Source organism: Aedes albopictus, chromosome 3 (assembly GCF_035046485.1).
Source record: "Aedes albopictus strain Foshan chromosome 3, AalbF5, whole genome shotgun sequence".
In the NCBI taxonomy this organism is placed as follows: Eukaryota; Metazoa; Arthropoda; class Insecta; order Diptera; family Culicidae; genus Aedes; species Aedes albopictus.
The window spans coordinates 330,259,951-330,282,598 of NC_085138.1; the positions used below are offsets into that span (position 1 = coordinate 330,259,951).

Genomic DNA, 22,648 nt, shown 5'->3' on the forward strand with positions numbered 1-22,648 from the left:
GGAAAGGGGTCCCCGGCAAGGGTCGGGGTAAGTGAGATCCTGCTGTCTGCAACCTTCGGGTGCATCTGACAGGGCCTGAAGGGTAGTGATACCCTTCCTTTGCGGGCAGGTTAGATCGGGTTGCACGTGGGAATCAGTTCTTGATGTCTACTAAGCAGTTGGGCGCGGGCGGGGTTGACCCTGTCCGCTTTTCGAGGATAAAGGGAATGGCGAGGACCACTCGGGAAGCTGGCTAAGCGCCAGCATGTCACCGTGATGGACTCTCCAGAGCGAGTCATCGATGTTCGTTGCTGCAGGCTACGCAGGTAACCTTGAGGGTGCAATGTGCACTAGTCCCTCTCTGAAGCAATACCTTCTTGGTGGTTCCGGAGAGACGTAGGGTTTGGCGACCATGGGAATGTGTTTAGTGAGTACGATGAGAGAGTAGTCCTGGCTTTTACTATTGTGTAGAAGACGGGCTGAGCCCCACACTACCCTATCCTTGATGTTAGGGGGTCTGTTTGCAGATTTTCCCCCTATGATTTAAAAGGAAAAAAAAAATGGCAACGAACGCTGGTGGGATAAACTTCTATTTGAATAAGTACTTCAAAATGATCTATACTTTCAACATACCTAGAACGCACAGACGCTCTACCCGATCAATAGCGCTTGAAAATCATCATTATGTTGCTAGATTTTCTTAATGGAACATAACGAAGCTCCAGCCATACCCTGAGAACTTTTTCTGCATTGATCTCAGGAAAAGGTCATATCATTCCGCAACCCATCATGGGATAAAAACCGAATCCGCGCTACGCTTTGATCAATTATCGAAAGATCCGAAACCGTTCAATCAACTTTGCTTCTTTCAACAATTCAATGAAGAGAGAGAGAGACGCTTCAAGTGCGTAGCCTTATCCCACCGCCACCACACGCCACGCCACGCGGCCCATCCAGAACGAAGCGAAAAAAAAATCAATAAAGCTTCTTGATAACTAACTTTTAGCCAACCCTTTTCTACCCAAAACGATCCAGAGAAGAGAGGTGCTCGCTCGATCTTCTTCAGCCGCGGCAGCGGCGGCGGCGTTACGGGAGATCGCGTAAATGCGTGACCTGACCTCTTAACTTCTTAGCGCGCTTCTTTCCGGCCGGCGTGGCGCGGCGTGGCGGCCGTGTTGCGCGCTTTGTTCGCCAAAAACGGCCCCGTCATCATCCCCGCGCGATCGAAGGAGAGTGGGAATATTGATAATCGACTTTTGATGTTGACCTGCCTTCCCGCGGGCGAGGCTACGGCTAGCACAGTTCACAGCAGGTCCGGTGAGAATCAGGTGTACCAGACCAGTGCAGTGTGGTAGCGCGCGATCGTACCTACTGAGGAAATTGAAACTTTTTCTTGCGAAATTGACGTTTTTGGAATGATGGATACGCGTGTTCTCCCAGCAAGAGCAAACTGCTGCTGGGAGAAGGAAAGGTAATTTCGAAACAGATCGTTTTATTGTGCGCGGATCGAATTGAATGGCTGAATGATGGCATGGATCGATTGATTGGTACTTAATGGATAAGTAGAAAAAGGTGTTCGATCAAAAGAGGGGTTGTTTTGTTGGGGAATTACGGACATCCAGTCCGAATTTCCGATGTTGAAGCAGGAGATGGATACAGGTCAGTGTTGATCATTGTGATCATGTGTGCAGGTCAATATTTTGCTCAATTGGGGTCTCAAGTGTTTTTTATTCTTTTCTTTGTGAAAGCGACCTATTAAAACTACGTTTAAATAGGTCTTTATTTGCAGAAAAGTTCAAAAAATGGGAAGGAGTATCACAATACCAACCTAAACTTCCGTCATCAGAACCCTAAGTATAGTTACACCTTCCCAATTTACTTCTGATTGGTAATAGCCATTCTTGACAACCAGCGGAAACTGTCCAGCGTTGCTTACGCTTTGCGCAATCGGCTTCATAACGGAAGAATTATTAATTTGCGCTGACCCGAAGACCGTCGTTTCCCGTAAATAAAATCAGTGACATGGGGCTACAATTGATTCGTAGTGACGCGCTCAACTGGAGAAACGCGTGACAAATGAGCGCTTTTTTGCGCAGGCAAACAAACAAACAACACTGAGAGTTTGCGACACGACATAAGATCTAGTTCGATTTCGAACACAGAGAGTGAGACGTGCGATACGTGCCATGCATGACCGATGACAACGACATCGTCGAGAAAGACAACCCATTGAGTCATATGCAAGTTCATACCTATGTGGGAAAATAATCGCATTTAGACTTTACATCGCAACAAACATATTTCTTGGTGTCTCGTGTAATTGAAACCCATCACCAAGCCCTCTTCCCCCGCCGCGAGTGAGTGAGTGTGCGAGCGCATTCTGTTGATCGCTTTGATGATTAATCTCCCACGCGCGAACCGGATCAGGAGGGTGGCACTGTGGAATGGATAGTGGTGAAAATCGGTCAAAAATGTTGTTTATGTGCTGTCTTAGCATCCGTACCACCATATCTGTATCATTCATTAGCCAAAGCTGTGATGTACACATGGTAGGTTTTTTTTTGTCTGTATTACCGAGATTTTTAACCCAACTTTACTTCCCTATCGATGGAAGAACTCACATTTGGTGAGTGGGTTTCGATTCCAGTTCGTCGACGTGATAGTCACGGGCTTTAGCCATCACACCAGGTCCGCTCTAAGGTATATTTGATTCAGGGCATTTGGCCGAACGCCATTTGATCAAATACCAGCTAATCTGTGTCCACAAGAGAATACTATAGGAATTTATCGGCCATTACTCCAGAAATTTCTGCTTTGCTTGTGTTAGGAATTCTTCCAAGAGGTCGGATACTTCAGGAATTCCGCTAAGAATGGCAACAGATTTTTTTATCTTTATAAATGAGATTTTTAACCCGGGGCCAATTCATTTCGGGACCCACGCCTTAGCTTTACTTCCCTTCCGAAGAAAGAACTCACAATTTTGTAAGTATGTCGGGAATGGGGTTCGATTCCAGGTCCTCGGCGTGATAGTCATGGGCTTTCACCATCACATCAGGTCCGCTCCTCAAAAAATATTGCTTTTATGCTATTGAAACAGATCGCACCTATCAGCAGTCATGTACATTACAATGATAAAATTTGATTCCGGGCATTTGGCCGAACGCCATTACCAGCTAATCCGCCACACGAGAATACTGTACCATTTATCAGACTTTATTCCAGAAATTTCTGCTGCGTGCCTGTGAGAAATACTTCCCAGTAGTTGGAAACTTCAGGAATTCCACTAAGAATGGCAACAGTATTTCTTCAGGAACGGCTACAAGTCAGTTATGAACATTTTAGGTATCCTGAAAAGTAACGGTGTCAAGAACGTGCCGTTTTGACAAGTTATTCAGAACAACATTATGCAACTCTTGTGAAGCCATCAATCTTGTATTTTGATGCATCCAAAAATTAAATTTTCTTTCTCACTTTCAGGGGGATTGAGCATTTTTACCAAGACTTTAAAAAAAAAGAAGCACGTTATCGTAAAGAAAAAACATCTTCGAAGTCTCATGACGCAAAACGGCATGGTTATATCAGTCATTGTGTAATAGTTGTTGGATTCGTGGCGTTTGGTATAAGAAATCCTAAAAACATCATTTCTGAAAAGCACCACTTCTCGGAAAATGGCTTGGCAGATTCCCAAAAGCACTATAGTACATCTTTTGGGGCCATCCATAAACCACGTGGAGGAGGTTTAGGGCAGACTACGATCCATGCATGTTTTTTTGTATGAACAAAAAACCACGCGGGGAATCGTCGGAATCTCCCAAAAAATGACCACGTGGTTTATGGACAGCCCCTTTTTGTTTAGTTTTGAATCGTGTATTTGGCCGGAATAGCGGTCGAAAAATTTATATTATTTTTTCCAACATTTTGAATGCCCTTTCCCATTTCCAGAGCGAATAGAGTCAAAACTTCAGATTTATAAGTTTCTAGTCGGAGGCAATAAGAAAAAAAAATAGAGCAGCGCAAAGCATCTTATCAGGACCGTATTACCTTTGTAAATATTCTTATGTATTAAGTTAACCATGTATTTTTTTATATTTATGCGCAGTCGCAAATTAAAGACAAATTTCCAACGATCCCAATCTTCATTTGATGTTATTCAATGAGTTTGATAAATTGTTCTTGCTTCGTTAAGTAGTCTTTTTACATTTGACAGTCATCCCTTGTTTTAGAAATTTGTCCGTTTTTTGGAACCGAAAAACCTTTAAATTTCAAAAACAAATTTGGTAGTCGGAACTCGGACCGCAATCCACCACTTTTGCGTATAGTTTTCAAAATGAAAATAGATCTTAAAGGTTTTCCGGTTAAAAAAACAAAGAATGATAGTTTAATGAAAAAAAAAATCCGAGACGAAAAATGAAAAATTATTTTCGATTCCCTGTAGAACCCCTAAGAAACACTTGTAGATCATTTGAAGACGCGTCGTTTCGTGCGCTCAGATGGTCGTTATCTCTTTTGGTTCAAAAGTTACAGGCATTTTTCTTAAAAAATCATAGTTTTTTGAAAAGGTGTTATGACGGGTTGGGGCAAACATAAAAGATATCTTTTGCCCGCATTCAAAAGAAGAAATGTTATTATAAAACATATAAAAAAATTAAAGGGGTGTTATTTTTGTAACTCAGGTGAAAAATATTTTTCTTGAAAATCATCTTTTGAACGGAATGACTTAGCAACATTCCCAGCGCACGAAAATGTGCGTTTTTTAAAAGCTCCAGTTACTCTTGCAAATAAAAAAGTTTGGTTCTCAATTTCTTTGAAAATATGGACCACCCTTATTTTCATGCACATTTTAAAAGGACCTTATTATTAGGGACAACTTTGTAGAAGACCATATTTGCCTAAAAACTCATTTGAAGGCGTTGAATGCATCTTTCCTCGTAAATCTGGTTCGTGGGCCTCTGTGTGTTGTAAACAGAAAACATTTAGTTGTTTTTGATCCCAGGAACTCGTGAAAATCCATAAAAATAACTAAAATGTCTTCCAAACAGTTTATTATTTGATATCGTTTTATTTTGTTTTTTCCCGCTTCCCTTAATATAATAAAAACGCCTAGATGGTTTTTCAAACATTTATCACCCTTAAAAACGTAAGAATATTAAATTTTAAAAATATAATATAAATGGGGGAAATTTATCCAGAGATTTCTTCAAAAATTCCTCAAAATTATTTCATAAATTTGCCTAGAAATTTTATCAGAAATTTTCTCGGGAGTTTGTTTAAATATTCTTGCGAAAACTCCATTATAAATTCCTTCAGGGCCTCTTTGAAAAATTTCTCCACGGATTCTTCCAGAAACTCCCAGGGATTCCCTTCACGAATTCTTCCAAAAAATTGCCATGCTCAATTCGGAAAATTTCGTCACGTGTTGCTTCAGGAATACCTGTTGACATTCCACCAAGGACTATCTAAAATGACTCAATACTGTTTAGAAGACTCAATACTGTTTAGAAAATCTTGCGTGGGATGTGTGATAAATTTCTCCACTTTTCAAAAACCTTTCCAGGAATTCCTTTAGAAATTTATCTAGAGATTCCTCCAAAAAATATCGAATGCTTCCTTTAGAGAACCTCCAGAAATTTCTTCAAGGATTGCATCAGAAAATCTTACATGGTTTCTTTTAGGATTTTCTCCCGGGATTCTTTTAGAAATTCCACCAGGTTCTTCTTTCGACAATAGTCTACCAACACAGAACAGATGTGTATCTTCGAACAAATGTGAAATTTCGAGGTAGAGGTCGTGAAATTGGCATTTGGAAAACTAGATTGGAATGAATTTCCATGGGAAAATAAAAAATCATCAAAGCGTGCTACGCCGCCTTCCTATGCTCGCTGCAGGCTAAAGCTTGACTTCCACCACCAGGTTCGCTAGTGTTCAGGTATCAAACGAGCAGCACTTTTCGTGACGAAGATTCACCCCCGTGCTACCAAGGTTTCATTGTGAGATTTTCTCGAGGCAATCTTTCCAAAAGTCCTGTTGGGTTTTCTCGGAATTTTTCGTTTTTTTTTTGACAAATTAAAGATTCCTTTAGTGTTTTTTTTTTAAGAATTCCTTCACAAATTCTTCCAATTATTCACTCAATAACTCGTACAATGTTTCTTTTCTTATAATATTGCATAGATTCCTCCAAAAATTCTTCCAGAGATTATTTCAGGGCTTGTCTAGAAATTCCTGCAGAATTATCCTTCTAGAAAATCTTCCATTCATTTCTTCGAAAATTCCTTCAGAGTTTTATTCAGAAATTCTTCTAGAGATTCCCCCAGAAATTTCTCTAAAGCATCTTTCCAATAAAAAGTATATCTCATTGGTTTGTTCATTAATTTTCTCTAGGGATTATTTTGAAAAACCTTTGGCATATTTTTCTCAAGTTCTTCAGCTATTCTTTTAGAAGATTGAATAGAAGGATTCCTCCAAAAGTGTCTCCAAAAATTTTTTTTCGAATATTTCCAGTGGTTTCTTTTTCAAACTGTACCATGGATGGCTTTGAAAAATTCTCCATGGATTTCTTTCAGAAAATCTTTCACGAGTTCTTTAAAAATGTCCTTCCGGGTATCTTTCAAAAATTCTTCCAGAGCTTATTCAAAAATAATGTTCCAGGGATTCATTCAGAAAGGCCTGGGGTTCTTATTTTTGAATTTTTTGTTAGAAGTAAGCACCCATGAAAACAAAAAGAACGGAATCAATCGGTGCCGTAATCGCTTGTTTTCGAATAGGATGAATATGGGAGCGTGAGATTACTGATGGAACACATGTCCTACTTAGAAAAACTTTGCACCGTTAAAAGTGAAACATTGAATAAAAAGTAGCGATTTTTATTACTTACTTTCCGTAATGCTAAAGGTTTTTTCGAAAAGCTTGTTGTTTTCTTGAAGATGTTGAAAACCCCTTCGGATGGTTATTTGACAATCAAGTTAAATCAAGAAGGAATCTGAATAACCGTGCTGGAGGAGCAAGAGGAGGGCTCCTATTTCTATCAGATGATTCGGGAAAACCGACTATACAGATGAGATGCTGCAAATCCCATGTGGACGCTTCTCTAGAAATATTTCTTGGAATGTCTCCGAGGTTTTCTCAGAAGATTCCTTCCGTACTTTTTACGCCATTCTTGGTATTCCTCCAGCTTTTTGCGTAAAGATATTTTCTTGAGGTTTCTACCAGGATTTATCCCGATTTCCCCCACAAGAGTCTATATAAGGACATATCGCATACATATATTGTCGCGGAGTTTTTCCTGGAGTTTTTCTCGGTATTCCCATTCTTGTAGAAGATTTTTCCGTTGTTCCTCTTGGGACTTCCCCATGAGATCTTCCCATGATTTCTCTCGGAGTTGCTACAGGAATTATTCCGGGGATTTCTCACAGATCTTCTTCAAGGATTTCTTAAGTAGTTTTTCACGAATTTTCTGCAGGAGCTCTTATCGGGATTTGTTCTGAAATTGTAATTTCTTCAAATTTCCCTTAGTTTTTTTGTAGAGTTTCCCTTTGGATTCCTTCAAAGATTTAGCTGGAATTTTCCCCAATGGTTTTTGTGGAATTTCTTTTGAAGTGTTACCATAGATTTCTCTTGGGATTTTTTTTAGAAAATTCCTTCCGCTGTTGGTCCTAAGATGTCTCTCAGAGTTTTTATAAATTCACCCTGGACCTTCTGCTAAGACTTTTTTCGTAGTGCCTTCTGGGATTTCTGCAGGAGCTTTTACTGATATTTCTCATGTAATTTGTGCGGCTCCGTGGTCGTGCGGCTAGGGTCACCAAGCTCTTAGTCGCATCGTGCTGAGGAGCGCGGGTTCGATTCCCGCCGCAGCTGTCAGGAAAAGTTTTCGGCTGTGCCACTGGGCGTTGCATGCTAGTCCGTTGTCTAGTGTCGTGCTTCCTTCAAAGAGCGAAAAGCTCACTGGAAGCATTGAACGTGTCCGTGTCTTTTAATTCTTCTCGTTTTCTCGGGATTTTTCCCAGAGCTTTGCCCGGAATCTCTATCAGAAATTGTTGCGAGATTCTGGATACTCCTTTTGGGATTTCCTTAATAGTGGGTCTAGAAGCTCTTGCAGGGATTTTTCCAGGAGTTTTTCTTCGGAATGTCTCGTAGAATAACTCAAAAAAAAAATCCTTGAGAGGACCTTCAGAAGACATACTTAGACATATCGGAAAAAAATCTAGTAGTAATTCCAGGAGGAAATATTAAGGAAATTCAAGGAGGAACTCTGAAAACCCAACCATTACTACATCACCAGCACAGAGAACAGACATCCAAGTTCAGTTTCAAAAATGTGTAATTTAAAGGATCTTTTGGTCTTTGGGGTTTCCTATTGAACTTCTGAATGTTTTATCCTGATTTTCTAGAGCGTTTGGATGGCATTTCATTTTAAAGTAAATTTTCGGTGGAAATGTTAAAGCAATTTATTGCAACTTCTACGTTAGAACTCTCAAAAGCATCTGATGAACAATTTTGAGAAACAAATATTTGAAGAATTCAACGGTTTGGTGGAGTTTGTTGGATAAAAAAACATGAGCATTTGCCCTTCATATTTTTACTTTATTTTTGAAGATTTTTCTGCATAGTTTTTCAAAAGTATACATATACTAAATATAATTTGGGTTATTTTTTTTATTATAAACTTCCAAAATTATGGAAAAAACTTGGAAATTCCTTCAAAAATTCCTTAAGGAGTTCTTCTCCACAGAGTCCTTAGATATCTTCATAGATTCCTGCACAAACTCTTCCAGGGATTATTTTAGAGCTCCTCTAGAGATGAATTTAGATTTTTTTTTCTAGAGATTGTTTAATAAAATACTCCATGGATTGCTTCAGTAATTCGCCATGAATTTCTTCGGCAGTTCCTCCACGAATTTCCTCAAAAAGTTCTTCAAAGATTTGTTCAGAAATTCTTCTAGAGATTTCTCCAGGTTTTTCTTTAATACATCCAGAGATTCGAGATGCAAAATCGTCAAGGAGAATTCTTCCAGAAGTTTCTCCAAGAACTCCTTTATAAAATCTTCCATGGATTCTTCTTAAACTAACTAAAATCTTCCATGGATTATCTTAAACTGGAACATTAGGGATTACATTAGAAATTTCTCTTGTGGCTCCTGTTGGGATTCCTTTAGATTTTTTGAGGGATTCTTTCAGAATATCCACGGATTGCTACAGAAATTCCTCCATGAATTTCTTCAAAAATTTCTTCAGAGTTTTATTCAGAAATTCTTCTAGAGTTTTCTCCGAGAATTTCTCCAAGAATTCCTTTGCCAAAACTTCCAAAGATTTCCTCAGTTCCTTCATGAAATTCCTCTAGAGATTTAGTCGGCGATACGACCGATTTCAATTATTATGGGAATATGTCCTGCAAGCACTTGTTAATCAAATCCAGCTCATTATTTTCTGAAATACTAGTATACTATAATACTTTTATGCAATAAACTGAAATAAAACGTCAGCATCGACATAACGTCAAATAGTTCAGAGCTGTCGAATTCCTTCGCTCATCTTTACCTGTGCAAAAATGGATTTGTCCACTACGACCTAACGTCGACCATTTTGACGGATTTCTTCAAAAATTCCTTCAGATATTCTTCCAGAATATCTGCAAAGAGTTCCTCTAGTAGTTCCTCTAAAAATCCTTTCGAAAATCTTCTATGGAATTCTTCTAAAACTGTTCCATGGTACGAGTGCCATAAGTAATCTCACGCTTCCAAATTCATCCTATTCGGAAACAAGTGAGTACAGCTCCGATTGATCCCGTTCTTTTGGTTTCATGCGTGCTGACTTCTAACAAAAATATAAAAATAAGAAACAAAACAAACAAATCTTCAATACTTTGTTTTTAGTAGGATGAAAATGTGAGCCACATGCTTAGTAAGGGAACCAATACCTTATGTAGAATCACTTCAAACATTTCCCAGCGAGTCCTTTTGAAAACTCTTCCATAATTTCTTAGAGAAGCTTCTCAAAAGTTTATTTCTGAAAATTTTCCAGGGAATCCTTTGTAAATTTTCTAGGGTGCTGCAAAATTGTTTCGAAGGATTTTTAAGATATTTTTCCAGAGCGTTATTCAGAAATTCTTTCAGGGATTCCTGCAGAAATTCGTACATGTATTTCTTCACAAACTCCAAGAGGGGTTTTTACAGAAATATCTTTGGGGATTTCTTTGGTAATTCTCGTAGGAATGGATACGGAAATTTCATCTGGATTTTCTTCAGAAATCCTTTCTGGAGTTTTCCTCTTTTGCGTGAAGTAGGCTCGAAGATACTTTATGTTCAGTGAAGAAATTTTCCTTTAAAAAAAACAGAAACTAACCGGGAATCGAACCGGTCATCCCCTGCGTGGTTTTGCCTAATATTCGGGCGCTTTACCGCATCGGCTATATGGACTTTATTTCTCCATGTGTTCCCTCTAAAATTCTTGCAGGATTACTTACTTCCAGGAATTTCTTCGCAGATTCTTTCAGTGATTCATTCAGAAATTACTCCATAAATACTTCTACAGGTATGCTTACTAATCCAGAGATTATTTTGGGAATTTCTAAAGAGCTTTATTGAGCTGCTTCACCAGATATTTTGACAAGGGTTCCTTTCAGAAATACGTCCACGAATTGCTTATGAAATTGTTTCAGAAAATTGGCAATGAGTTTTATTGAGGATTTTTCAGTTTTTTATTCTCAAGTAATTCTTCTACCATTATGACCTGTCTATGAACTGCGTAGCTTATTAGCGGTTAGGGGGGAGGGGGGCTTGGTTTGTGTGATCAAAGTCCACGCTTTTTACAAATTTAGAAAATTTTGTATGGACAATAGTCTACGAGGGGGAATGGGGCGGTCTGAGATGTGTCTACGTAGTTTATGAATAGCGCTTTACTGTTTTTTCATATACCCATATGCCCATGTCCCATGCCGCCTTTCTTGTGCAGGAGCTGACAATAACACCTTATACTCCAAGCATCTTTTTTCAATATCAATCTCAAAATCAATGAAATACTGTCAAAATCGATGCAGTTTATCCAAATTAGGCCTATTCACGTGGGAACTAGTGCATGCAAAAAAGTTGCATTTTGATCAATTTTGAAAAGGTTTGCCACCCCCAGGTCACAAATTGGCGCGTATGTTCAATATCTATGACTCTTGACCGTGAGAAGCAACCATAAGGATCAGTATCCCATGTGTGTTCTGTAGCGACCACCTTTAGAGTCGTAAAGGTCGATCTCTTGTTTGCAGAAAGATGCATCATAAAACCAACGAAAACTCATAAACCATGAGAAACACACTGTTTTTTACCACCCAACCGCATGAAATCTGACCATAGTTCGGAGGTGGCGCAAGCGTCCACCGCACCGTGAATCGAATCGTTTGTCGTGCAAAATCTAGTTCTCTTTAGCAAAACAAATTAAAATTAATAACTGCGGATCATATTTCTCATGTCATCTTTTCCTCTCTCCTATTCCACAGAACCAACCAATTCTTCCCAGTTGGCAACAGCATTAGCAGCAAGCGCACCATCAGTGCCTCGAGCCAGCAGCAACCTCCTTGCCAGCAACAGTAGCAACAGCAACGACATCGACTTCAACGACGACCCGGGAAAAGTCGACCAGACGACGACCGCCGTCACGAGTATGGACCAACTGAACAATGTGGTGACAACGACGACGACAGTGACTGCCATTGCCAGTACCGTGCACCAGTCGACCGGCGGCAGCGGGGGCGGCACGGCGTCAGCCACGGGAATCCTCATCAACAGTAGCAGCATCAGCAGCAAGCTAGTGCCACCGGCATTCTCACGGTTGCCACCGGACGGGCATGAATTCCCGCCGAACTTTAGCGAACCCACACCGATCGTCGGAGGAATGACCGTCGTTACGCAGTCGTCGTCGTCGTCGTCGCCGTCGCAGCATCAGCAGCAGACCGTGGTGATCGGTTCGGCGATGACGCTGACCAAGGGAGATAAACATTCCAGGTATGTGCGGTTGGTACCTAAGTGGTACGGTTGGGTCACATCGAAGCGATTGACGTTTGTCGAACTATTTTAATGAGTTTCTGAACACTTGCAACAATACTTTCTTGATTGATCCAAATTTAGCATTAACCTACTTAACTCTTAAGAACTACATAGAAGTAGAAGTACGTCAATTTCATATTCTAAGTAATTGTTCCTCCTTGGAAGGTTCCAAATTAGACTTGCGTTTTATGGATACAAAAAATACTTTGTACAGAGATAAAGTAATGAAAGCGTAGGATAGCGAGCCACTTGGACAGTGGACGGTATTTTGGGCACTCTTCGCTATAACTCAGTCAATTCCAAACCAATTGACTTGAAATTTTGTACACGGCTATACCATACGTATCTCATCGCGTTCCAAAAATTGTGTCAATTGGTTTAAAATTGACTGAGTTAAATCAGAAAATTGCCCAAAACAGGAGCCCTGCCGAAATGGTTCCACTTCCCTATCACAATTTTAAGGGCCGGTTGAACAATATTCAATGAATAGTCTCTTAACATTAATTTCAAACCATATCAACAACTCACTCACAAAGTTTCTAATCATCCCTTTAACCCCGTTTCTTCCACCCCCAGCTACGACGACATTCCGGACCTGCCCAAAAGCCATCCACCGGCCGTACCTCGCAAGGTCTTCCGCCAGGATCTGGTCCTGAAAGCCCTGGACCAAAACCACCCAGACAGCCAGACCACCTTCAAGAAACCACCAATCTTCCCGTCACCCGCCCGCAGCAACTCGCTGGTTCCTCCGACGGACACGTCCTCACCGATTGCTCACAAGGAGGAATCCCGCCGGCGGTCGTTCGACATCCACGAGATTAATAAGCCTCCGTCCCGAATCAGTTTGGTTGGGTCCAACTGGCGTAAGGATGAAAAATCGGAACGGAGCGTTCGCGACAAGATCGCTATGTTCTCGAATGGATCTGGAGGAGGGGGAGGAGGTGGAGGGGGTATGTCGGAGAACGAAGGTCATCCCACGTTGCGGAAGCATAGCAAGGATTTCACCAAGAGCTCGGAGAACCTGCTGGGAAGCGAGAGTGGATTTACTCGGAAGGCTGTCGATCCGATTGAGGCGTACGCTACCTTGAGGAAGAAAGCCCATAGTGTGGAGAATTTGGATGATGTGGATAGCGTTCAAAATGTGGCGGAATTCAGAGCGGCGGAGAACGGTGCCTACAAAACCAAATTCGGACTGGAGACGTCGAAACCGGTGGTGTTGGGTAAAGCTTACAGCGTTGAGAATTTGAACCCATCCAATGGAACGATGGCTTCGAATGGGGATGGCAAGCTGGACAATGGAAGTATGTTTGGAAATGCCAAGGTTCTTTCGAGGACGACTAGTTTTTCGGGGTATTCCAATGGAAACAGTCTTGCGACGATCAACAACAACGTTGAAGAAAGAAGAAAGTCATCGATTACCAGTTTACTCGAACAAAGAAAGAAATCCATGTCCAAGTTGCGAGGATTGGTCATTCCGGAGAAGGTCCCAGAAACCGAAGTGTTGCCTGATTCCAAGATCATCGGTCTACCGATCATCAAGAGCAAAGACTCGGAGAAGATCCTCTCATCGAACGTACTTAACAAAATTCCAGAAAACTCATATAACCGCAAAACGGCCACCCTTCCAACGCCTGCCAAGTCCAATGGAAGTTCATTCCAGCCGATGATAGCACCCAAACCGGTCGTCACGGAGCTAGGTGGCACGTACAAGAGCATCTTCCGTAACCTGAACGGATCTTCTCCCAAGTCTGAGCTGAAAACCGAGCTAGATGAACAAGGATTCCGTCGGCCACTGCCACCTGTTCCTCCAGCGAAGCCACCAAGAACGTCGCTTGTGTACCCACCCTCGAAGGATCAACAGAGCCACACCACCGAGGACGAAAGCGACGACAGCGACTCGGTGATGAGTTCTCGCATTTCTTCGCCTCCAGTATCGCCGGTAGCACCTTCGTCGCCTGAAAAATACGTCCTGACGCGAACCCTTAGCTCCGAAACGAACACCTCGATCACAAGTTCAAACTCGACGTTGACCTCGAGTTCCGGATCGCAGGCAAGCTGCAGCTCGGTGGGAAGCACTCCGGCCATCGACATGAGCCGTCGCATCTCCAAATCATCCTCGAACGAGATGACCATGAACAGGAAGAATGTTCTGGCCTCGGCCAAGAGCCGTAGCGGACGTGGTGATTTGAAGATCGAAGACGCTGCCAACGGGAAGGCTAAGCGGTACGAAGATGGGGACAGTACGGATGGCTACGAAGAAGAAGAGAGAAGGAAATCCAAATCAAAGCCAAGGGGATCGATCGGAAGTGGCAAGTCGAACGGATTCGACGAGAAAGAACTGACCCACTACAAGGTGGTGGACACGGTAGACAGTATTGTAGATAAGGTAATTAAAGTTGCTTCCTACGTTGAGGTGGTTTCGGATGTTGAAGAGGACGCTAGCGTAGAGACGGAAGTGGTCGTTCCTATGCAGAAACCGGTGGAGGTCATCAAGGAAAAGATTGGTTTTGCAACTGCCAAGAATGCATCACCGGTGGTGGAGAGCGGATCGCCCAATTCGATGACCGATCTGGCCAAATGGGTTCGTCATGAAGCGGCCAAGGCGATTGTTGCCAAGGAAGTTGAAGCTCCAGCTCGGCCGGATGTGAAGAAGTTTGCTCGATCGTTTTCGGAGCAAATTTCCAAGGCCGCCGAAGAGATTCAGACTCCAACGAAGCGGGAGTTGCGATCGTCGGTGGATACAAAGAAGCTCAACTTGGCGGAGATTCGCAAGTCGTTCGAGGCCAAATCCAACAGCAGCACGGTAGTTCCCGCACCGGTTAAGATAGTGACTAAGGAGAGCACGGCGCCCGTTCCCAAATCCAATCCCACCGTCAACAGCAGTCACGATCGTTTCTCTTCCTGGGATTCCCTGGCTTCCTCGTCGTCGGGAGTTTCCTCTCTACAAACGAACAGCCTGTTGGGCAATGCGGTCGTCAACTGTTCCGGATCATCCCAAACCCTGCAGAGCACCCCCTCGGACTACGGTAGCTTCTCGTCGCTGGGAAGCAGCCATAGTCTGATTACACCGCAAGATCTACAACTGATTATCGAAGAAGCGGATCCTCCACTGGCGACGCCGGAAGCTTTCGTTATCGTGCTCCAGCGTGAGACCCCGGAGTCAAGTATCGGCATTACCTTGGCCGGCGGATCGGATTACGAAGCGAAGGAGATTACGGTAGGTTTGGTATGCGTGTGCGATTCGTGGAATTCGTTGACTAATGAGTGTTGATTTTCTTCATAGATTCACAAGATCCTGAACAACTCCCCAGCGGAGAAGGACGGACGATTGCGACGAGGAGATCGTATCCTCTCCATCAACGGACTGAGCATGCGCGGTTTGACCCATCGGGAGTCCCTAAGTGTACTTAAGGTATGGCTTCATAACACACTAAAACCTAAATTTGCGTCTAAACATCGAAAACATTTCCCTGCTCATTTCAGACACCTCGCCCGGAAGTAGTCATGGTGATAACCCGATCCAAGTCGTTGGTCATCGACAACAGCACCCTGTCCAAGACGAAGAGGCCCTCGCTGGGCTCGCTCAGCTCGCTGGCCGAGAAGAACGAAATCCCCGACTACGAGCGGAAGATCAAAATCCAGCACAAGGCGTCCCGATCGCTGGATCTGGACTTGGATATTGTATCCAACGAAGGTACGGATTGGATGCATTGATTCGTTGATCAACTGAATCTAACAAGTTTTGGTCTATGTTTTTTTTTTTCTTTTAGCTGAAAGCGTTTTCGATGGAACCGCTTCGGAAGATGGTCTTCTCTCAGCAGATGAGTCAAAATGTTCCTCGATCACTCCTGCTAGTGGTAAGTTAGTCGCGGATGAGGTTATGTTTCAGAATACTGATTACCAATCATTTCAGATGGTATTGCCTCGCCTATCGAGGGAAGCCGAGTAATAGAAATCCTGAAGGACGGTGCCGGCCTCGGATTCTCAATTGAAGGTGGTTTCGATTCGCCAACCGGAAACAAGCCGCTCATGATCAAGAAGATCTTTATGGGTAAGTACACTCGAAACAAACATAAAAACACCCTGAAACGTCCTGAAATTCAACTGGAAACTCTTATGAACCCCATTGAGACCCTCTGCAAATCCCAAAGCATCCCTTTAACTATTCTGAAACCCCCTTGAAGTTCCTCTTTAAACTCCCTTGAAACGCTCCAACAATCCCTCTGAAATCCCCCAGAAACTCACATGATAATTTTCTGAAATGCCCCTGAACTTCCTTTAACCCCTTGTTGCTCCTCTAAAATTACCTGAAACTGACCTTGAGACCCCATTGAAAGCGTCTGGAATTGCTTTGAAACCCTTGAATCTCCTGAAACTCTTTGGTACTCTGCAGCTCCCTGAAACATCTCTGCATGAACTTTATAGTTTAAAGTGATGTTAATAAAAATGGCCAATAAAAATGCCCTCCCCCTGCACCTCCTGAAACCCCCTTGTCCCTGAAGCACCAATGAGCCCTCTTTGAACCCCCAAAAACTCCTTGATATCACCTGAAATGTTCCTGAAACATCTAGAAATTCTACATAAATTTCTGTGAAAGCTCCTCCATTTTCACGGAACTCCTTGAAACTCCTCTAAACCCTTCAGAACCTTTTCGGAATAACCATGGAGGTTCCTGAAACCCCACGAAATCACCTTGAAACCCTCTGAAATCCCTGACACTCTCTGCAACACCTTGAAACATCCCTGAAGCCGCCCTGAAGCTCCTTAGAGGTCCTTTTGAAACGCTTCTAAAATCTCCCTTGAAACTCTTCTGAAATGCCTATTAAAACCCCCTGAATCTCCCGCTGCAACCCCTTGATTTTATCCTGGAATGCTCTGAAGCTCCACCTGAAATTGACCTGAAACCCCTAAAATCCCCTGAATGCTTTCCTCAAAAGAACCTTATGTAGAAACCTCACTGAATCTTTCTGAAATCACCCTGAAACCCCCTGAAACCTAATGGAAATTTCTCTGAGATACCATGAAACCCCACTGAAATCTCTCTAATACTTTTGCAGCACCCTCTTGAATCCCCATTAGATCTCGTTGAACCTCCTTGACACCTCTTGTAATCCCATGAAACACCTCCTGAAACCCCCTTGAAATACTCCCATAGTACCTCTAAAACCCTTCTGAAACACCCCAAAATAATCCAGCTACAAAGGGTTAAACTTAATACGAGACCATCTGAAACCTTTCAATAGTACCTGGAACTCCTCTAAAACCGCCTGAAACTCCTTGATTTGACACTTTTGGTACTTCTTCAGAAATCTCCGTGAAACCTTCTTGAAATCCCCTTCAAAACTCCAAGAAGACCGTCCTGATGATCCTCGAAACCCTTCTAAAAGACCTCTCGAACCACATCGGTGCCTTCTGAAACCCCCTGAAACTCCTCTGAAACATCACTGAGAGCCGCCAAAATACCTCGAAACGCCTCTGAAATTCCAATAAATCCGCATGAAACGCTTCTGAAATTTCTCTAAATATGTTGGAAACCCTTCTGAAATATCCCTGAAACCCTCTGGAAGTATCAGCCCCATGTATTCCTTTAAAACTCCCTGAAAGTGACCTAAACCTCCGCTAGAACCATTTTAAATCGACCATAAATCCAAGATCTCATCTGAAACTCCTTTTGAATCCCCTGAATCTTCCATAAAACTACCTGCAGTCCCCTGTAACTCACCCGAAATTCACGTTAAACTCTATCTGAAATCCCCAAAAACCCTCTAAAATACATTTAAACCCTACTGAAATCTCGATGAAACTCCTGACACCCTCTGCAACTACCAAAACGCCCCACTCCTCCCTTAAAAACCTTATAGCACCCCTTAGCACTCCCCTTAGTTAAACCCATTGAAACCCCTTAGTTAAACCCACTGGAATCCTCTGAAATCCCCTGAAACGCATGAAAACCTCAAAATGTCCAGAAACAGCAAACAGCACTCCTGAAATCCAGGGATAGGGTGCGACTCAAAACTCTTTGCGTGCCGCACACTCTGCTACGAGACAGCACAACAAACTAGAAGGAGACGAGTACGCGCAATCGGTTGTGTGTTGCTCGCTTACTTTGCCGCGCGCTGGAGCTCTCCTGTCTCTCACGCACTGTCGTATGCACTCTCTCGGTGCTTGTCTCCGTGCTTTGCACTTGGCTTGATACTACGCATGATTGGAAAAATTTCGAATCAAACGACCCATCACTTGTCAGCCCTTGACAAGCTTAACAACTTTGCCGAAAACACAAACTCTTCAATTAATTTATTAATTGATTTTTTCTGTTTGGAGACAAGCACAGTCCCAAGCACCGCGCATTACTCCCTGCGCCGTAGAGCTAGTGCTGCGATTGTCTCTCGCACAATTACGAAAGCTCTCACTCATACGTCTCTTGTCTCTCGGCAAAACGGGAGACGAGCACTTGCGATTGTGTGAAACACACGCTTTTTTCGCACCGCACGGTGCATGCCGCCAATCCCTGCTGAAATCCCTATCCAGGTAACGCCTCGAATCCTCCTTAAAAGCTTCTGGAACCTAACTAAAAGCTTCTGAAATCCTCTGAATCCGCTCTGAGTTTCCCTGAAACTGTTTCTGAAACCCCTGAAAACTCACCTGAAACTTCATTCAAACTACTCTGCAGCCCCTGATGATTCCTCAAAATTCCATGAAACTGACCTGTAACTCCCCTGGAAATCATGAAGTCCTCTGTAACTCTTTGAAACCCCCATAAAGCTCCTCAACATCTCATTAAGCTCCTGCAGTTACCCCCTTGAAATGCTTCCAAAATCCCTCGAAAGCAATCCTTAAACTCCTTTGAAACCTACCCGAAAACCCTCTAAAATTCACCTTGAAGTTCTCTTGAAATCCCCTTGATATTCTCTGTAGCACCATTAAAGCCCCTGAAGCTGCTTGATACCTCCTAAAGCAGCTCTAAAACCCCTTAGAGCTTTTTTCGGAACCCTTTTCAAAAGCTTCTGAAAGTTCTCTAAAACCACCCTTGAACCGCATCTGAAATACTCTTTAAAATTTCGTGGAGCCTCGTAGCCGTGCGGTTAGGGTCACCAAGCTTCTAATCGCACCATGCTATGGGGTGAGGGTTCAATTTCCGCTACGGGGGATGAAACTTTTCGTGGGAATAGTTTCTTTTCCGCATCCACTGGTGCATGCTCCGTGTGTCCCTTGTCTAGTGTTAAGTTTCGTTCAGTCTGTGCAGCCTCTGGCTGAAGACGGTGTCCGCATCTTTTTAAAACTTCCTCAATATCTCGCTGTGGCCACTTGATGTTATTTAGAAATGTCCTAGAATCGACCTGAAGCCTTCACTGGAACCACTTGAAATCGCCTTGAAACCCCTGAAACACCCAGAAACTTTTTTTTAACCCGGCAGAAATCTTCCCGAGACCCTAGAAGTCTTTCTGAAACCCCTCTAATACTTCTGCATCACTCTTATAATCCCCGTTAAACCTCTCTAGATCTTCTAGACACCCCTTGACACTTGCCTAAAACTCCACTTTAACCCGATACAAACCCGTTCGAAATCCCTTGATATCCACTGAAATGTCCCTGAAACCCCATGAAATCCATTGAAAACTTTTGACAGCACATGTACCGTCTTGAAATCTCACTGTAACCCTTCGGAAACCGTCTCCAAATTCCTCGAAACACCATCGAAAAAAACTTTTGAAACCATACTGAAGTCTTTTGAGATATCGCAGATACTTCCCTGAAAGCAGATGAAACTCTACTGAATCCGCAATTAAATCACCCGAAACTTTTCTAAAATCCTAATAAAAGCTCATGAACCCACCTTTAAATCTCAAAAATATCCTGAAACTTCCTGAAACTCTTACTGAAACCTTCTAAATCCATCGGAAAACACTCGTGATATTGCCTGAAAGGCCACTGAAACCTCCTGAAAAACCTTTACAACTTCATGAAACTCCTTTGAAAGGCACACTCGGAACCAACTAATAAACTTCCAAGACAAACCCATAGATATATCGTAAAACCCGCACTCAAACCTCAAACCAGCTTAGCCTCCCACCCTATAAGCTTCTGAAACTTGCCTCATTTTGAGCCTATACATACGTTTCTTGAACTCTCTTGCAATTCCAACATTGACTCCCTATAAACCTCAGAAATTTCCCTAGGACTTTTTCTGAAACTCTACATTGCCCTTCTTAAACCCCACCTTCTTTACACCTTATATTCCATTTTGGTAAAAAAAAACTAATTCACGTTATTTCTTTTTCCAGGAGGCGCAGCGGAAAAATCCGGCTTGCTGAAGGCCGGCGAAGAAATTGTTGCCATTAATGACATTTCAATCGAGCGCATGACTCGGATACAGGTCTGGAACATGATGAAGAAGCTACCGAACGGTAACGTCCGGATCATGCTCAAGTGATGACGGATGGATGGACGTGATTGGAGTGTATACAAAGAGTGAGATCGAGAGACAGAGACAGAGAGAGAGAGAGCGAGCCGTACTTTTTACACGTTACGTTTTGCTATACATATATATCTATCTATACTCTGTAGGAAAAACTATGCTAGTTCAGTAAGGCAGAATGCAATTCGCGCCAAGCGATTCAATTCAGCAGCAATAATAATCAAATTATTATCTCTATTTTCTCGTATACAGCCCGAGCTTTTTTAAAAACCTTTTAGTCCTAAGAAAATTGTTGATTGTATATTTTATATATTTGCCCCTCTTTTGGAACCCTGTATACAAAAAAAGTAATTTATAAACTTTTTGGAATGCGCCCGAGTCCAACTGCGACAATTTGGACCAAGAACGCAAATCAAAAACTAATTTAGACTGATCTGTGTATAGAAACAAAAAAAATGGAGCAAAAATCTGGGTAACGTATCTGTGAAACAAACTAAATTCAAATCAAATATCGAAACAAGCGATCACGATTGTTTTCTAGAGCTTAAGTATGATTGGGCAAGTGAGTGAAAGGGATCCGAATCCCCCGAAAACAAAACGTACTAACATTTAACAAATAGAACTATCGCCCCTAGCATCATAGAGATTTTCAGAAAATGGGCAAAGCCAAACAGCCCACAGAAAAAAAAAAACCTGGATTAAATTCCATGCAATCTTTCCAAAACAGGAAACTTCTTGCCCGACCCCGCGCACCCTTTGTCCTGGTAAACTGGTACAAGGGTCATGATATGGTAGTTAACACTTCCAACACTTTATTTTAATCGGGCTCTAGAATATATTGTTTTTATCGAAAAGAATAGCGTGTATTTGCTGAAAGCCTAAATTAGTCACGCTGCACCGCTTGTTTCTAATCCCCCTTTATTTAGTTTTTCGTTTTGATTTTTGCATTTTATTTTTTTTTTATTCGTGTAGATATTTATCGAAGATCATTAGAGGAAAATCCGTTTAAATAAAATTTATGAATGAAAAAAAAAAACTTTTTCAAATAATATTTCTATTGCGAGTTGAATTATATTGAATTGAATGAAAGAACTTCCCTGTAGTGTTCGGTCAGCGAACGTGTGTCCCTGTGAAAAGTTGAGCGGGAAGCGAATATGAGATAAATCCACATTGTATTCTATTCAGTTGAATTCAGTGTTTTTGTCTACAAACAAAACACTCATGTTTGTCGAAGTGCTGTTTCCACCTTTCAATCATCTAACATTGGTTCATAAAGATGCTTCCGTTCTAACGTTTGCATTAAAAAAAATTGACTTTTTCCAAAGTGTGCTTAAAAAATGTATAAGCAAAATACAAACAATATGTTGTTTTTGTTTACAAACAGCATCTATTAATTGTGCTAGAAAAAATGGTACAGGCCGTTAAATGCAGTTTTATTAAAATTAGTGAGGATACATACATACATACATTTATTTGTTCAACAGCACATTTAAGACAAGACATAATCATCAATAGTACGCCACAATACTCGGTTTGTGGCTGCCGCTCTCCATCCTCGGTCGCGCCCAATGCTCGCCAGGTCACGCTCCACCTGGTCCGCCCATCGTGCTCTCTGCGCTCCACGCCTTCTTGTGCCAACCGCATCAGTTGCAAACACCAGCTTTGCAGGGTTGTTGTCCGGCATTCTTGCAACATGCCCTGCCCACCGTATCCTTCCGGCTTTGGCCACCTTCTGGATGCTGGGTTCGCCATAAAGTGCAGCGAGCTCGTGGTTCATCCCTCTCCGCCTCACACCGTTCTCCTGCACACCACCGAAGATCGTCTTTAGCACGCGTCGCTCGAAAACTCCGAGTGCTTGCAGGTCCTCCTCGAGCATGGTCCATGTCTCGTGTCCGTAGAGGACCACCGGTCTTATTAGCATTTTGTACATGGTGCACTTGGTGCGTGGGTGAATCTTTTTCGACCGCAGTTTCTTCTGGAGCCCGTAGTAGGCCCGACTCCTGCTGATGATTCGCCTCCGAATTTCACGGCTCACGTTGTTGTAAGGATCCGAGGTAGACGAATTCCTCCACCACCTCGAAAGTGTCCCCGTCTATCGTAACATTACTACCCAGACCGATCCGGTCGTGTTCGGTTCCACCTACCAGCATGTACTTCGTTTTTGAGGCATTCACCACCAGTCCGACCTTTGCTGCTTCGCGTTTCAGGCGGGTGTACAGTTCTGCCA

At 42.5% G+C, this 22,648-nt stretch overlaps 1 protein-coding gene across 1 annotated transcript in view; it reads left to right on the forward strand.

The window, feature by feature from the left end:
- LOC109427045 (uncharacterized) overlaps positions 1 to 21,472 on the forward strand; it is a 110,154-nt gene extending 88,682 nt beyond the window's left edge. The window contains exons 2-8 of the mRNA XM_062842918.1: positions 11,459 to 11,963; positions 12,582 to 15,222; positions 15,289 to 15,417; positions 15,489 to 15,699; positions 15,776 to 15,862; positions 15,919 to 16,056; positions 20,288 to 21,472. Coding sequence (XP_062698902.1) covers positions 11,459 to 11,963; positions 12,582 to 15,222; positions 15,289 to 15,417; positions 15,489 to 15,699; positions 15,776 to 15,862; positions 15,919 to 16,056; positions 20,288 to 20,436 — 3,860 coding nt within the window. The 3' untranslated portion in view covers positions 20,437 to 21,472. The remainder of the gene's footprint in view (positions 1 to 11,458; positions 11,964 to 12,581; positions 15,223 to 15,288; positions 15,418 to 15,488; positions 15,700 to 15,775; positions 15,863 to 15,918; positions 16,057 to 20,287) is intronic.
- The last annotated feature ends 1,176 nt before the right edge of the window (positions 21,473 to 22,648 follow it).